Source organism: Macaca fascicularis, chromosome 15 (genome assembly GCF_037993035.2).
Source record: "Macaca fascicularis isolate 582-1 chromosome 15, T2T-MFA8v1.1".
Taxonomy (NCBI): Eukaryota; Metazoa; Chordata; class Mammalia; order Primates; family Cercopithecidae; genus Macaca; species Macaca fascicularis.
In genome coordinates, this window is record NC_088389.1 from 37,589,537 (window position 1) to 37,604,486 (window position 14,950).

At 47.4% G+C, this 14,950-nt stretch overlaps 1 protein-coding gene across 13 annotated transcripts in view; it reads left to right on the forward strand.

The window, feature by feature from the left end:
- The window catches only part of CDK5RAP2 (CDK5 regulatory subunit associated protein 2), a 190,831-nt gene extending 177,715 nt beyond the window's left edge, over positions 1–13,116 (forward strand). For all 13 annotated transcript variants that reach the window (XM_074016695.1, XM_005580931.3, XM_065530143.1 and 10 more), the window contains 4 exons: positions 1,447–1,590; positions 7,685–7,811; positions 12,525–12,571; positions 13,020–13,116. In XM_074016695.1, the coding sequence (XP_073872796.1) occupies positions 1,447–1,590; positions 7,685–7,811; positions 12,525–12,571; positions 13,020–13,076 (375 nt within the window). In that variant the 3' untranslated portion in view covers positions 13,077–13,116. The remainder of the gene's footprint in view (positions 1–1,446; positions 1,591–7,684; positions 7,812–12,524; positions 12,572–13,019) is intronic.
- The last annotated feature ends 1,834 nt before the right edge of the window (positions 13,117–14,950 follow it).

The window sequence follows — 14,950 nt, forward strand, 5'->3', positions numbered from 1 at the left end:
TAGCTGTGACCAGGCATGTGCCATCACACCTGGCTATTTTTTTTATTTTTATTTTTTAGAGACAGGGTCTCACTATGTTGCCCAGGTTGGCCTTGATCTCCTGGGCTCAAACGATCCTCCCACCTTGGCCTCCTAAAGTGTTGGGATTACGGGTGTCAGCTATCATGCCTGAGTATGTCAGCATATATATATATATATATATATTTCTTTTTTTTTTTTTTTAAATGGAGTCTCATTCTGTTGCTCAGGCTAGAGTTCAGTGGTGTGATCTTGGCTCACTGCAGCCTCCTCCTCTTGGGTTCACGTGATTCTCCTCCCTCAGCCTCTTTAGTAGCTGAGATTACAGGCACCTGCCACCATGCCCGGCTAATTGTTGTATTTTTAGTACAGACCGGGTTTCACCATGCTGGCCAGGCTGGTCTTGAACTCCTGACTTAAGGTGATCCAACTGCCTCGGCCTCCCAAAGTGCTGGGATAAAGGTGTGAGCCACCGTGCCCAGCCCAGGTATTTTTATTTATAATGACTTTTTTTTACTTTATTATCTAAAAAGGGTGTGTCTTTTTTCTCTTTTTTTTTTTTTTTGAGACAGGGTCTCGCTGTGTTGTCCAGGCTGGGGGATGTGGCATGATTGTGGCACACTGCAGCCTTGATCTCCTAAGCTTAAGCAATCCTCCCATCCCAGCTTCCTGAGTAGCCAGGACTACAGGTGTAGACTGCCACACCTAGCTAATTTTTTATTTTTTGTAGAGATGGGGGTCTCACTATGTTGCCTAGGGTGGTCTTGGATTTCTGGGCTTAAGCAATCCTCCCACGTTGGCCTCCCAAAGTGTTAGGATTATAGGCATGAACCACTGTGCCTGACCTCATTCTATTTTTGTATTTATTTTATTACTTATAAAAACAAATGCTTTTTTCATTTCTTCTTCTTTTTTTGTATTTCCCCTTTTCTGAATCACATAGATAATTTTCTTAAGCCCTTGATACCTCCCAATTTGAGTTTGCTCTGCCAGCGGTATAAGGCCGTGATATCATATTCACTACAGCAGGGCCATTTAACAGGGACCAGTAAAGACAAAACCATGTATTGTTTGCTGTTGGTGTCATTTTCTCTGGGCGGGTCTCTGTGGGCCGCCAAACCGTGAGAATGGCCCTCCCACAGACCCTGTACTTGGAGTAGTAACTGTAGTTAATGCTGGTGGTTATTAACCATGGTGGTTATTAATCATGGTTATTGATTGGGCTAAAATCACCCCTGAAATTCTCTCATAATCTACAATTCACCAGTCTTTAAGAACAATAAATTGGTGCTATGTGGTACCAGGCTTTCGCTCAGCATGTGAAACAGAAGCCCTACAGTCTGGAGATTTATGCTGCACGTTAAGGCTTGCTTGTCCAAAATCTTTTTCAAGACTGCACATAACAGCCTTCATATCCCCCCCGTGTAGGGTCCACACCCAGCACCACTGAGCAAGTTTGTGAGCAGTGTGAGCACAGCCAAGCTGACCCTGGAAGAGGCCTCCAGGCGGCTGAAACTTCTCTGGAGAGTCTCAGTCCCCGAAGATGGCCAGTGCCCCCTTCACTGTGAGCAGGTAGGTGGTGACACATGATTCAGAGGCTCAGTGATGCCACTGGGGCCTGTGTCTCAGTTTCCTCCATGCCAAGCAGGGGCCCACAGCAGATGTGACCACCATTTGGGGTATGTATCAGGGAGGAGATGGCCCTGTTTGCTGTGGCTTCACCGTGTTCTTACTTGATCCATCCCACACTCCTGTAGCCCTGACCCGTCTGAGCATATCTTTGTTGAGTAGAATCCTGTCTGCATTCTACACATGAGGAAACCAGGACTCAGGGAGCTGAAGCACTTAGTCAAGGTTAGAGCTTGTTTGAAAGCATAAATATTGGAACCCAGTGTTTATTCTTTTATTTTATAGGCTTTAAGTCCCAGTTTGTCCTCATAGACTAGCCCATTCTTTTCTATTCATCATCCCTTTTGGTTTAGGTGCCTTTCTCTGGCTCTTCTGATTCCTATCGACAGCTTTCATCATCATATTTGAGTGGACCTTGTTCAAAATCTGTTTTAACTACTTAGGAATGACAGGCTCCAAACCAGGAGTCAGGCAGAGTAGCAGCTGTCCTCTGATTTCTGTGTGTGGGATACATGTGGTGTCATGACAGGTGAATGCCCACTCTGGCTACTCAGAGAAACCTCCCTGGAAGAAGGGACATGCAGGTTAAGGAAGAGTTAGAACTCTCTGCTTGGTAGCGTGATAGATATTTCCCCCCTTTGTTTATCTGACCTGTCCGTTCTTGCCAAAGGCCAGCAGGAAGGCAAAAGGGAAATTTACATTTTTTTGTCGTTATCTCATTTAGTTAAACCCCTTTTGACAGCTCTCAGGTCTCTCAAACATGACCAGGAAGTAGCTGGGGGGCAGCTCTCTCTGCTCTGAAGGTTCTAATGAGCCCGTCCTAAGATTTTCCTCTTGGGATCCTGGGGACAAAGTTTGGATACACAAAGCTCAGGAAAGTTAATAACTGTTCATTCCACAGAAAAATCTTTTTTTTCGCCCATGTTTAGCTGGTGGCAGTATCAGGTGGGAGACAGAGTATGAGGGAGGAAGGCTGAGACTCACTGGGGTCCAGTCCCACATTGGTCTTTCCCTTCTTCTAATCCACCAAGTCCTGTTCCGTCTTAGGCTTAGGTGACACAGATGGCCTGACTGCCTGGAGTGTCCCATGTCCTGCTTCTGGCTGGCTCCTTCTCACCTTTCAAATCTTAGCTTAAATATTACCTCAGAGTCAGAGAGGGCTCCCTGAGTCCTTCAACATAGAGTCCTCTTCTGTTTCATCGTAGCCTTTCAACCAGTTGTAATTGTATATTTGTTTAATGTCTGTCTTCCTCTATTTTCCTTCAGAGGACAGTGTCTATTTTATTTATAGTTTTTGAATGAACCAGTGATTTTTTTCTATACACCCAAAGTAGTACCTGCCTCATGATTTTAACATAAACATGTCTGAACTAAACAGTTGACACTTAATGTAATGTTTTTGTCCTTAGCACATTGTAGTAACTGTTAAATAGACAGAATACAGCTCATACACATATATAAAAAATATATTGTATATACACACACACATACACAAATTATAGCCACATTGATTCTTCCCTACTTGCAAATCGTTCCAAGAGGGGTTGGTGCTCCTGAGTACCTCTTTCCTTCCAAAGGTTTCTCGAGTAATTGATTATGCTCACTTTGATGTTATGGAATTGTGGTACCAGAAAAAGGACCTTTGAGATGCTCCAGTGTGGTTGCTGGGGTACAGACCCCCTATGTGGTGTTAAATTGCCTCTAGCCACTTTTCTGTCACTGCTGTGTTTCATACCATGCCTTTGCTTGGTGTGAAATGTGTGTAATGCTGATTTCCATTTCCAAGTTTTCACCAGCAACCCGGGGGCTTTTGAACTACCTGGTTTTCTCTTGAGTGTTATTAATTGCCTTTTACATTTAGTATACCATCCCCTGCAGTCTGGACTGCTCTGGAAAGTGTGTATCATGTGCATCAGTTGTGTGGAGGGATACAAATGTACACACATACTTGTTTATAATAATTTTTTTAAATGGAGGATAAACAGTAACAAACCAGGCTACATATAGTAGTGGGAGGGGAGAGATTAGAGTAACAGATAGAAGGTAGATTTCTCTGAATAGACCGTTTTGTAGATTTGACTTTGCAACTATATAAATGCATTACATAATTATAAAAAAGTCAAAATGAGAAAACAATTTCTAAAAATTCTTGGCAAGATGAAACAAACCTTACTGTACATGGCAACGTAGGCATAACAACACAAAAAGGAAGCATTTCAATGACTAACGCATAGTACTTTGACCACAGATTTCTAGTAGAAATATTCTAAGGGCAAGAAGAAAATTTAAACTCTTGTTAATGGTTATATTGTTAGTAATAATATTGATATTGATATTCTGAATTATTATATTTCTATTATAAGATAAAACAAATAACTGTTAATTTTATTGGGAACTGATTTTTTACTGTAAGGAAAAAGAGATATGAAATCAAAGAAATAACCCTGTAATCCTAAATTTGAATAGCACATATCATTATGAACTTGTGATGTATTATCATCCATTAAAAGAATTTTATGAACTTTCTCAGCATACAAGGCTCCAGAAACAATGTCTGTTCTACCACCAGTGAGCACCCTTGATGCCCAAATTATGGTTTCTAGATACCTTTGCCCACTAAAGGGAACTAGGGTTCCTTGGAGAAATGGCTTGCTGCTAGGTCTGGGGCAGGAGATATATAGTATGAGCCTAGAACATATTTCATCCTAGTAAGAAAGGATCCAGCATGGGGAAAGAGGGAGAGAACCCCATGGATTCACAGTGGTTCCCATAAGTGTGGGCCCTGGACCTGCAGCATCTGCATCACCTGGAAACTTGTCAAAAATTCACCTTCTCAGGCCTCACACCAAACCTACTGAATCAGTAACTCTGAGAGTGCACCCCAGCAGTCTGATTTTATAGCCCTCTAGATAGGTTTGAGAACCACTGGATTTAAAGAAACTCAAGAGATAATCAAATGCAAAACATGGATCTTGTTTGCATCCTGAATTGAACCAATTGTTTAGAAAAAGAAAATTATGAAGCAATCAGGGAAATGTGTTCACTGACTGGATGTGGTGATACTAAGGAATTACTGCCTTTTTTTAAAGGTGTCATAATGATACCGTGTTGGGTTTTTTTTTTTTAACAATCTTTTTGTGGCCGGGGTGGTGGCTCATGCCTGTAATCCCAGCACTTTCAGAGGCCAAGGTGGGAGGATCACCTGAGGCCAGAAGTTCTAGAGCAGCCTGAGCAACATAGTAAGATGCTCTCTGTTTAAAACAAACAAACAAACAAACAAAAAACAAATCTTCTAGAGAGATATAGTAAAATACTTTATAGATGATACGATTGGCTTCTAGGGTTGGTTCCAGAATCATCTTGGGGAGAGGATGGGCAGGAATGTAGTAGAGATAAGTATGGCCATGAATTGATCATTGCTGAAGCTGGATGGACACTTGGGCATTCATTATTCACTTCTTTCTGCTTTTGTAAATGTTTGAGAATTTTTCACCATAAAAAGAACACAAGCAAAAATTTCTGTCCCCGAAGTCCAGCGGAACACTGACGAGGAAGCCGGAGGCCTCCGGGGAGGGAGTGGCTTCAGCACTGCAGCTCTGTGGCCCTCGGGAAGGGTGCTCTGGTGACCTCCCGCAGCACCGGGCATGCTGCTCACACCCAGCGTCTCATCTGATTCCTTGCAGAAAGCTTGAGGGAGTTAGCTGTGATTCTTCCCCTTTTCCAGAGGTAGGAATGGAAACTCCCAAGAGGTTAAGTGACTTGCTTCAGCATCTTATAGTTGGGAGTGGTGGAGTTGTACTTTGAGCCCCTGCTGTTGCTACCATGGAATATTCATCCTATAAAAATGAATATTTGAATCCAGGGGAACAACAGACATGTAAACAATTAAAATTCCCTGTTTTAAGTACTGGACAGAATATATACAGGGTGTTAGGAGAGCACCAGTGAAAATTAACCCACCATGAGTGGGTAAATGGTGTCACAGCACCTACTCTGCACCAGACACTGGTGGTTAGGGGAGGAAATGAGCATGTAGTCAGTACAGGAAGCAAACAAGTAAAGGACCAGTCACTCCAGTGTGCCTTGGGCGGTGATGGGGAGACACTGAGCCCCGGCGCACCCAGAGGAGCAGTAGCCAGCCTAAAAGAAGTGCCAGGCCAACCTCCTGGAAGAGGCGAAACCTGAGCTGACTTTAGAACGAGGAATGGGTCAACCAGGCCAAATTTGAAATGATCATTCCCGCTGTCTTCCATTATCTCATTTGAGTGTCACTCTACTGCAATGTGATAGCTGGATCAGGGATGATTATTCCAGTTTTACAGATGTGGGACTAAGGCGTTGACTGTAGAGAGACTTTGTCCTGGAATGTGTGGCCTCTGGAGCCATAACCAGAAAGTCTTTGTGGGCTCTTAGCCCCAAGGAAAAGAATCAAAGCAAACCTAATGTTTAAAATTGGGATCCGTTTGGGAAGAACTGTCGAAGTCCTTGTACCTGACATGACTGGTTAATCTTAAAAGTAGGTTAAGTCAGGGAATCAAAAAATGATACGTACCTTAAACATTTTAGTTTAACTTAAAACAGATAAATGTACATTCATTTGCCATTCTTTTGATGTAGGGCCAGGGCCTTTTCTTTTGAATATGGGTCTGCTGATTGGAGTTTCACATCTTCTTTCTTTCATAAACTGCATCCATAATGTATGTCTGTCACTTCCAATTTCTGTTTCTTTAAGATGAAGAGAAAACTTAGACACTTGCAAAGCAATTTGAATATAGAATTCTTCTAGACTGTGTTCCTCCCACATCTTTTATAGTTGTCTCACCCACACCTAATTTGCCAGAAATGTGTTTTTTAGTGACTTGCTTTTATCAAGTCTTTCCTGAAGCATATGTTAGTTTTCATACAACCAGTTCGCTCTTTTAATACACACATTTCATGGGCTTACTTAATATTTAATTAAATTATGCAATTTGATTACAAGTACAGCTACCATAAACAAGTTTGGGAACAAACTAAAGTGACTCTTCATGAGCTGACAACTCACCATCTCTCCTGTTGGAAGCAGAAGTGTTTCGACGTAGCAGAGAGCGGCCTGTGCCAGGGTGCTTTCCTGACAGAAAGGGAGTGTCCTTCCTCCTGTGAGCTGGTTTGGTGGAGACCGGCTGAGAGGGCTCCACCATGCGTATATTTCACCTCGGAGCACTGGGGACTCTGGTTTTGCCACCCATCCAGAGTTTACTCTGAAAAACCAGAAGAGTTTCTTCTAATGGAGCATACTTTCCTCATAATACTTTTATATGATATTTTGAAGATTTAAACATTAAAAAAATTTTTAAATCAGCATTATATATAGTTTTTGAAAAAAAAAACACTCAATTTGAAATCATATCTCATGGAGAGAATTGCTGTTAACATTTTGATGACATCTCAATATACACATCTATGAATGTGGGCGTTTATGTTCAGTTTTGTGGAACAGGAATGCCTTGTATACAGGGCGTTTTGTTCTGGGCTCTTTTGTCACTAACTGTGATCATTTTTTGATATCAATATATGGAGCTCTACAACATTGTTTTTAATAGTTGTAAAACTATTGTATTATATGTAAGTACCATAATTTATCCAGATCTGTACTGAAATGAAGTTATTTTTTCCTACCATGAACAATGCTGAGACGAACATCCTTGTACATAGGCATCTTCTTGTGCTTATGTTATTCCTTGGGGGAAATGCCAATGTGTAGAATTGCTGGGGCAAAGAGTTAAGCGCATCTCAGTTTGGCAGATCTTGCCAGGGCGTTCTCGCTGGGCCATGCCATCCCGCACTTCCACCAGAGGCCACGAGGTGCTTTCCCTTTACCCTCAGTGGGTTTTGTCCGATTTTGCCTTTTCCCGGTTGTCAGGAAAAGGCTTCTAGTTTCCATTCAAATATTTTTGCTAGTGAGGTTGAGCATCCTTTTATATGGCTTTGTAATTTTTCCTATGTAACATGACGTTTTATGTTCTTTGTTCATTTTTCTAATTTCTCTTCTCTTTAGATTGGAGAAATGAAGGCAGAGGTCACCAAACTACATAAAAAATTGTTTGAACAAGAAAAGAAGTTGCAAAACACCATGAAGCTTTTGCAGCTGAGCAAGCGCCAGGAAAAAGTCATCTTTGATCAGTGTGAGTGAGTGTGCGGCTGGCCGCTGTGCCTGACCACTTCCTGCCTCCAAGGGCTCCCAGTGCTGCGCTGGATTACCCACTTTGGAGCCCAGATTGTAATCATGCCTCCCATCTGTGGGCTTCTTTTCATCCTCCATCCTTTCTGACTCACACAGACAAATGTATTCACTTAACACACCTTTGTAGAGCAGCCCCTTGGTGTCAGGGACTGTCATCTCACTGGGAGACAGTCGTGTGGCATGTCAGTGATGGGAACATGCAGAGCACCGGGGTGGGAGTTGGGTGGGCGTCACTCCGTCCTGGGGAGGTGGGCGTCTTAGACAAAGGAACCCCTGCGCTGAGTGTGAAATGAGAGTAGGTGTTGTCACATGGAGCGGGGGGTGGCAGTCCCACAGGGAAGAGCATGGACAGAGGCACAAAGGCAGAAAATAAGGTTTCGTATGTGAGAAACCAAAACCAGTCCCTGTGGGGTAAAGGCTGCAAACAGTGAATTGAGGCAGGAGGGATTGGGAGTCAGGGAGTACTTCATGAAAGACTGAAGGTGGCAGGCTCAGGGCAGAGGATTGGCCTGTCAAATCTGTGTGCAAGAATGGCTCACTGGTGGCTGCTCCACCAGTGAGGCAGAGGCCGACTCACTAGTCAGACAGGAAAGGTGGCTACGATGCTGGGGATCCAGAGGAGGGCATGGATTTGAGAAATTCTTCTCAAGGCAGATGCCAAGACTCAGGGTTGGCGAGGTGAAGTAACTTTTTTAAGGTCAGTCCCAGTTCTGATCTAGCCACTTTGGAGATTGTGTGGGAGCAGCTCTGTTTCCCGGTTTAAACCCTCAGCACTCCCTCCTGCTGCATTTAGAGGAGCAGGCGGTAGCTGAGTTTTCATTAGTGCCTGTTGGCAACATGGCCCTGGCCCAGCCTGTGCTGTCTGTGTGTCAATTTCCCTGTCTTAGGAGAACTGCTGACTGCAGCACTTTCTCTCTGGATGTGCCAGCCTGCCTTGTGCGGCTCTTCTATCAAAGTCCAGCGTTTCTGGGGCATTTCTGAGAAGCACAGCACAGAGATTATTGCCAAGTAGGAGTTCTCCTTCGCCACCCCTGGGAACCTTCTGAAAATAGACTCTGTGAGACTGGCAGCGTTTGAACTGCAAAAGAGAGGGGCTCAGCCACTGAGCAGGCACTGAGTTCCTGTTCTTTGCCCCTTACGCCAGGCCCTGGGGACAGAGATGAATGAGACAGTCTTTGCCAGTGAGGGTTCCAGGCTTAATGAGGGAGACACACAGCTTAGCTGCAGGACAATGTACTGAGTGCATCCTGGGAGGCCTGAGAGGTGGTTCAAGACTGACTGGGTCTTGAGGAATGACTAGGAGTTCGTCAGACAGTGAAGGGGCAGGAATAGGATTCTGGCAGATGGCCCCGTGGCCTTGCTGCTGTGCTCCCAGGGGTGAGAGAGAACTGAGCACTCAGGGACATGCTTAGGACGTGCAAAGGATTTTCCTGTGAGAGATGAGTGAGAGGGAGAAGCAGGAAACATGTTGCAAGGAGCCTTGTGGACAGGACTCCAGGACGAGCAGCAGGGACCGGCGGGGTCCATGTGTGTGTTACAAGATCCCATGGCTGAGCTTGGAGGGGCCAGGAGGCCGGGAAGACCTCTTTGGTGGCTGCAACAGACCCCCAGGTGGGCAGTGGGTCCAGACCGTGGGGGAGGGGATGGTTTTGAAAGATTGTAAGGAGGTCAGCCTGGCAGAGTGGTGGATGTCTGTGGGGTTCTGGTTGAGGGTTTTGTGTCACTCGTAGAGAAAACGAGCACAGAGGGGAACCTGGAGAGAGACAGGGGCAGCTGTGGTCATGTTAAGGCATCTGTGGAATATTTGGGTTAGACTCTTGGCGCAGCGGGCGGGGGGAAGCGATGCTCTGCACAGGTCTAGGAAAAGGCAGAACTCTGCACTGGCCTCTCTCCTCCTCAGCAGCCTGTGACCTGAACAGCCACAGGGCAGGTAGCGAACCCTATTGGCAGGTGAGGAAATTGCAGAAGTAGGTTTGGATGGGTTGTGTGCTGTGGTCGGTCAAAAGGACAGAACTAGAACCCAGGTCCCCTGTGTCCTAGGTCAGAGATCATGGAATTATTGATTGAGCACAGTTCAGATCTCCACTCTCTTATGTGACCTGCATTAGACTAAAACCCTAAGCGTTAGATTCCTCATCTCTAACTGGAGACATGAATTCCAAAGGACTCAGACTAACTAGTGGGGCCGGGTTCAACAGCAACTTTATAAAAAGCACCCCAGTTTTCTCATCTGTAAAATAAGGATGATAACGCTACCGAAACTGTATTGTACTTAGCACAGTCTCGGGGGCAGAGGAGATGCTCAGCCAGTCCCTCCTCTTTCTTTCCATTAGGCCAGACCAATTCCTATGCATGGAGGTGGCAAATCATTCATAGTAAGAAGAGCCGCAAATGTCTCGTAGCACTTCCCCTCCTGAGCTGGTGTTGCCCGTCTCCATATCTCCTAGGCCTGGCACAGAGCAGGCTCCGCCAGAGCAGGGTGAGGGGCTTGCCCCAGGCAGCATAGCTGGTGGCTGGCCCGGGCCTGCAGCTCCTCCTGTGCCAGGCTCTGCAGCTCATCCCAAGGAGCCAGGTCCTGGGAAATTCTCCAAGCCCCGCGGACTTCACAGACCTGCTCTGTGAAGGGGACTAGGTGAAAGTTGGCATAGCACCTCCTCTTCCTCCATCCCCTCATGGTGATGGGGAAGGGCAAATGCCAGGGCTGACTGCTACCTGGTCAAACTGACACCATACCTTCTCAGAGTCTACAGGGGAAAGTAAGGAAAGGGCATCCCAGTGGGACCCTAAGAGTCCTGATGCCCTGGGGCCTCTCACTGGCCATGTGACCTGGAACCAGGTGCCTCAGTTCCAAGCCTCAGGTCCTCATTTGCAAAGTGAGGACAGTAGTTCTGCCCCATAGGGTGGGGGAGTATTCAGTGAGGCCACAGTTGGAACCACCTGTCACCAGGTCAACACTGTTCAGCTCAGGTCTTCCCAGCACTCTGTTGAGGTGGGAAGAACCGTGGACTGAGTTGGGTAGACCCTCGTGTGAGTCCCATCTCTGTGCTGGGGCCAGTCTAGATTTGGGACGAGTCCTTTGTCGCTGTGTTCCTCGGTCTTCTCCTTGCAGCGGGGATTTCTGTGCTTTGGAATGCGGCAGTGCTGTTGAGGTGCAGGGGTCCCCTCAAAGCTTGAGCCAGGTGATCCTTAGTTCTTCTGCCAGGAGCTCTGTTCTCTAGGGACATGGAGTGCTCTTTCACACTCATCTTTAACCTCCACAGCTGTGATACTTCATCTTTTCTGGGTCTCAGGCCCCTCGGTGAATCTGGAGAAAGCTGTGGTCTCTCTGTGGAAAAATGCAGACATCCAGATACATGCCCTCATTTGCACACAGTGTCGGAGGATTTAGGACTGACGCCCCAAACATATCCAGCGCCCCATGTCAAGAACTTCGCCCTGCAGCAGGAGGTCAGGTTGGGAGTAGAGGGGCAGTGGCCACCTCTGAAAGTCGTTTTGCTTGGCTAAAAACAAAGTCCACACCGTCTGTCCCGTCCCCAGTGTCACAGATTGCACATAAACTCCATTACCTCCAGATGGAAATTTTCATGTGGTAAGAAATCGATATTTTCTCAAGGCCACCACACAACACCTATTCTGAAGAAGCCACTGGGGAGCCGGGCTGTGTGTGCTGGGCGTTGAGTCTGTTACAGCCTCTGGCACTGTTGGCTAAAGGTGCGGCTCCAGAAGCCTTTGGTGTTTCCAGCATGGGGAGTAAGCTGATCTCCTTACCCTCACCAAGCCCTGTTCAGAACAGATTCCCTGTCAGGCTCAACTCTGATCAAGAGGGGCATTCTTGCCACTGCTGGAGTTTGTGTTGGACAAGAAAAAGTCTGAAGGAAGAGCCACCTTTCCAGTTGCACCTGAAAGCCAGGGCTCGCCCGCCCCTCCTGGGAATTTGGATACACAGGGCATCTGTCTAGTACGGTGCTCCGGGCGTCAGCGTCGGCAGGGACCTCTGAAACCATCCCACCCAACCAACTCCTGTCCAGGCAGAATGTGACTTGCCTGGGGAACCAGGCTGGGCTATTCCACCAGCTGAAGGGCAGGCAGAGGAGAAGCAGCATGCCCGCGGCATTTTCTTCCAGGCCATTTGGAGCTGGCTCTAAGAGCTGCTGGGTAAAAACCTGGATTTGTAGAACTTAGACCCTCCTATGTGGGTCTGCCTGATCAGGGCACAGTCCCTTCCCACAGCTGCTTCCCACAGGGCCTAGGAAACTCAAGAGTGCTGGGCAGGCCCAGGCCTCTACCCTCCCAGTGCCATTGCCCTCCCTGGCCCACAGAGGTGAGCCTGAGGGATACCTGGACAGCCGGGTGACGGTGCAGAGCTGTGGTGTCTTCTGTGAACCGGCATAGCGTGCTCTAGTCTCTGCATCGCTGTCAGGTGGTGGCTTAGTGGGGCCTCAAAGAGGTGTTGTTGAAGCATTATTTGGCTCTGGGGTGTGTGATGGGTCAGGTGGGCCCTTGGTACCTCCCTCTGGTCTGGATGCTTCAGACCTCATGTTGTCCACATGTCTGAGCCCTTTGGGGTGGGGCTTATCCTCCCTGCACTTGGCTTTCACACGGCTCTCCTGGACATCTGTGCCCCTAATCATTGCATTCTTTGCTCTCTCCTCAGTGGTCGTAACCCACAAAATCCTTCGGAAGGCCAGAGGAAACCTGGAGGTATGCCCTTTGAGTCTTCACTGTAGGCCAGTGGAAGGTTGGGAGGGGTGCAGGGCCAGAAAGGACCTCTTGAAAAATGAAGGTGCAGGGGGAACCAGGGGACATGTCCTCCTCAGAGAGTTGTGTGTTTCTGCCAGCAGTGCATGAAAAGTTGTGTTTTATCATGCCCTGTCGTCAGTGGGGGTTCTAAGTTTTAAATTTGTATGCTATTTTTACCAGTAAGAAATTCAGCAAACAATGCTTGGCACATAGTAGGCATTTGATGAATATTTCTTGAATGAATGCAGTATGATCTCATCGTCATTTTATTCGGTAAATATTTACTGACTAAACTATGTCTTTGAAAGCACTTTGAGAATAACAGTCTTGCGTTTACCTCTGTCAGGGGTCTTACTTCAGAAACCTCCACTGGACTTAAAATTCTCCTTTTTTTTCTTCCTTTTCCTAGCTTAGGCCCGGGGGAGCCCATCCAGGAACATGCAGTCCCAGCAGACCAGGCTCCTGAGAAGAACTTGCAGCCAATAAAGCTTGTGCTTCCCCACTGAGCTCACGCTGTCTCTTTGTTTCAAGTGTGGTTCCTATTTATTGAGGAAGAAAGAGCTGTCTGGCCAAAGGAAATCTTTTTTTTTCCCTTCATGTTTTCTCTCTGAAAGTTGGCTTGAGAGTTGTTGTCAGAAAGGTGCGGGTGCTCCACAAACGGGTGGTAAAAAGGCCTCGAGCTCTTGGATGTCGCATTTCAGATCTGGGGCAGGCACCGGAACTGAGGCTGTGCGCCTTGGTGGGCTTCACGTCTTCCCCTGGATTTGCTTAGTACTCAGCCAGTGCCGCAGTTTGAAGATTCTCATTAAATGATTCATTTCATTTCACCTTGACGATTCTGTTGTTTTGTATGGAGCCTCAAAGCCCAGGTCCCAAAATCCCAAGTGGGACAGGCCAGGGTTCCACGAGTCGCGTGGCTCACTGCTGAGCTCGCTCAGGTGTCCAGAGAAGAGCACCTCCGTGCAGCGTGGCTGTGGGCACTGGTGTGTGCTCAGCATCTCACAGTCTGCTGGACAGCAGCCCTTGCAGTGGTGCCATTCCCGATTTAGCAAAGAGCAAAGTGAGGCCCAGAGCTGGGATGTGGCATTTGCATTGTCCCCGTGATGACAGGGGTGTGTCATCAGCCATCCACATCGCTGCCTCTGACCAAGATGCCCCCAGCCAAAACACTTTAGCGGCTTCCCACTACCCTCTGATCCAAGCCCGAGCCCCTAACAAGGTTTACAAGCCTTGCTGGCACCTCTGGCTCCTTGCCCATCTCGCCTCCTCCCACTCCACTCTGTGTTCCGGGCAAACCGAACAGTGTTCTCCCCAGCCTAACCCAGGCTGCGCCCTCTCGGACATGCTCCTCTCACCCTTTCTTTTTCTAGTTACCTTTGAATGGTCCTTCAGAAGTATTTTTTCTGCCCTTGGGGAAGCCTCTCCTGACCCTATACTAGGTGAGATACCCCACCTCTGCTCCCGCAGCCCCCACACCACTGTGCGAATCCTCTGAGTCCCTGGAGAGCAGAGGCTTGTGTTGACCACGGAATTGCCAGCACCTGGCCTGGCACCCAGCTCCCCAGACACGATGGTGAGGGGAGGAGACTGGATTGCACTGACTGGAAGCGCAGGGTGCTGCAGCCTCGGCTGGGAGTCCGGAGAGTGGCCTTATGCCACTTTGCCTGTCTCCCCATCCATTAAGAGAGGGGTGGGGCAGGTGGGTAGTGAGGACCCTTTCTGCTTGGGTTCCTGCCATCTGTGCTCTTCTGAGAAATACTTGCACAGATATACCTTGGTTGAATACGTACCAGTGTGTGAAAACTCGGATTGAGCCATAATATCACTGGAGTCCCTTTTGCAAGCAGTCGCAACAGTTGACTTCCTAAATGGAAGCTGAGTGGGCCGAGGCGCCGGGTCGGCGTGGCGCTGTGGAGCCGGAGGCCTGGTTCCAGTCCCGAGGCTTGCGCTTCTGTAAGTGAGAGTTACTCTTGCCCAGTACTGTTACAGAGTTGGGAGCCTCAAATTTTGGAAGCAGCTGCACAAGACCGTTTCCACAAATGGGTGACTCTCTTCAGTGCCTCAGTGGCTGGTCTTAAGCAAGTTTAAAGTACTGTTTTAAGTTCTGTGGCTATGTTGTGCCAAACCCCTATTAACCTCAGTAGGGAAGGCTCAGGTTCAAGAGGCCTGAGAAGAGACCCACAGAGCCAGCAAACGGGATGTGGGCTTTATTAGAGGCTTTCATACAGGGAACAGTCCAGAGGCGGCAGACTGGACAGGGGAACTGCTTTTCATACAGAAACAGATGGTTCAGTGGCAGCGGCTGAACAACACAACCCACAGCCCCAGGTGGGGCAGGAA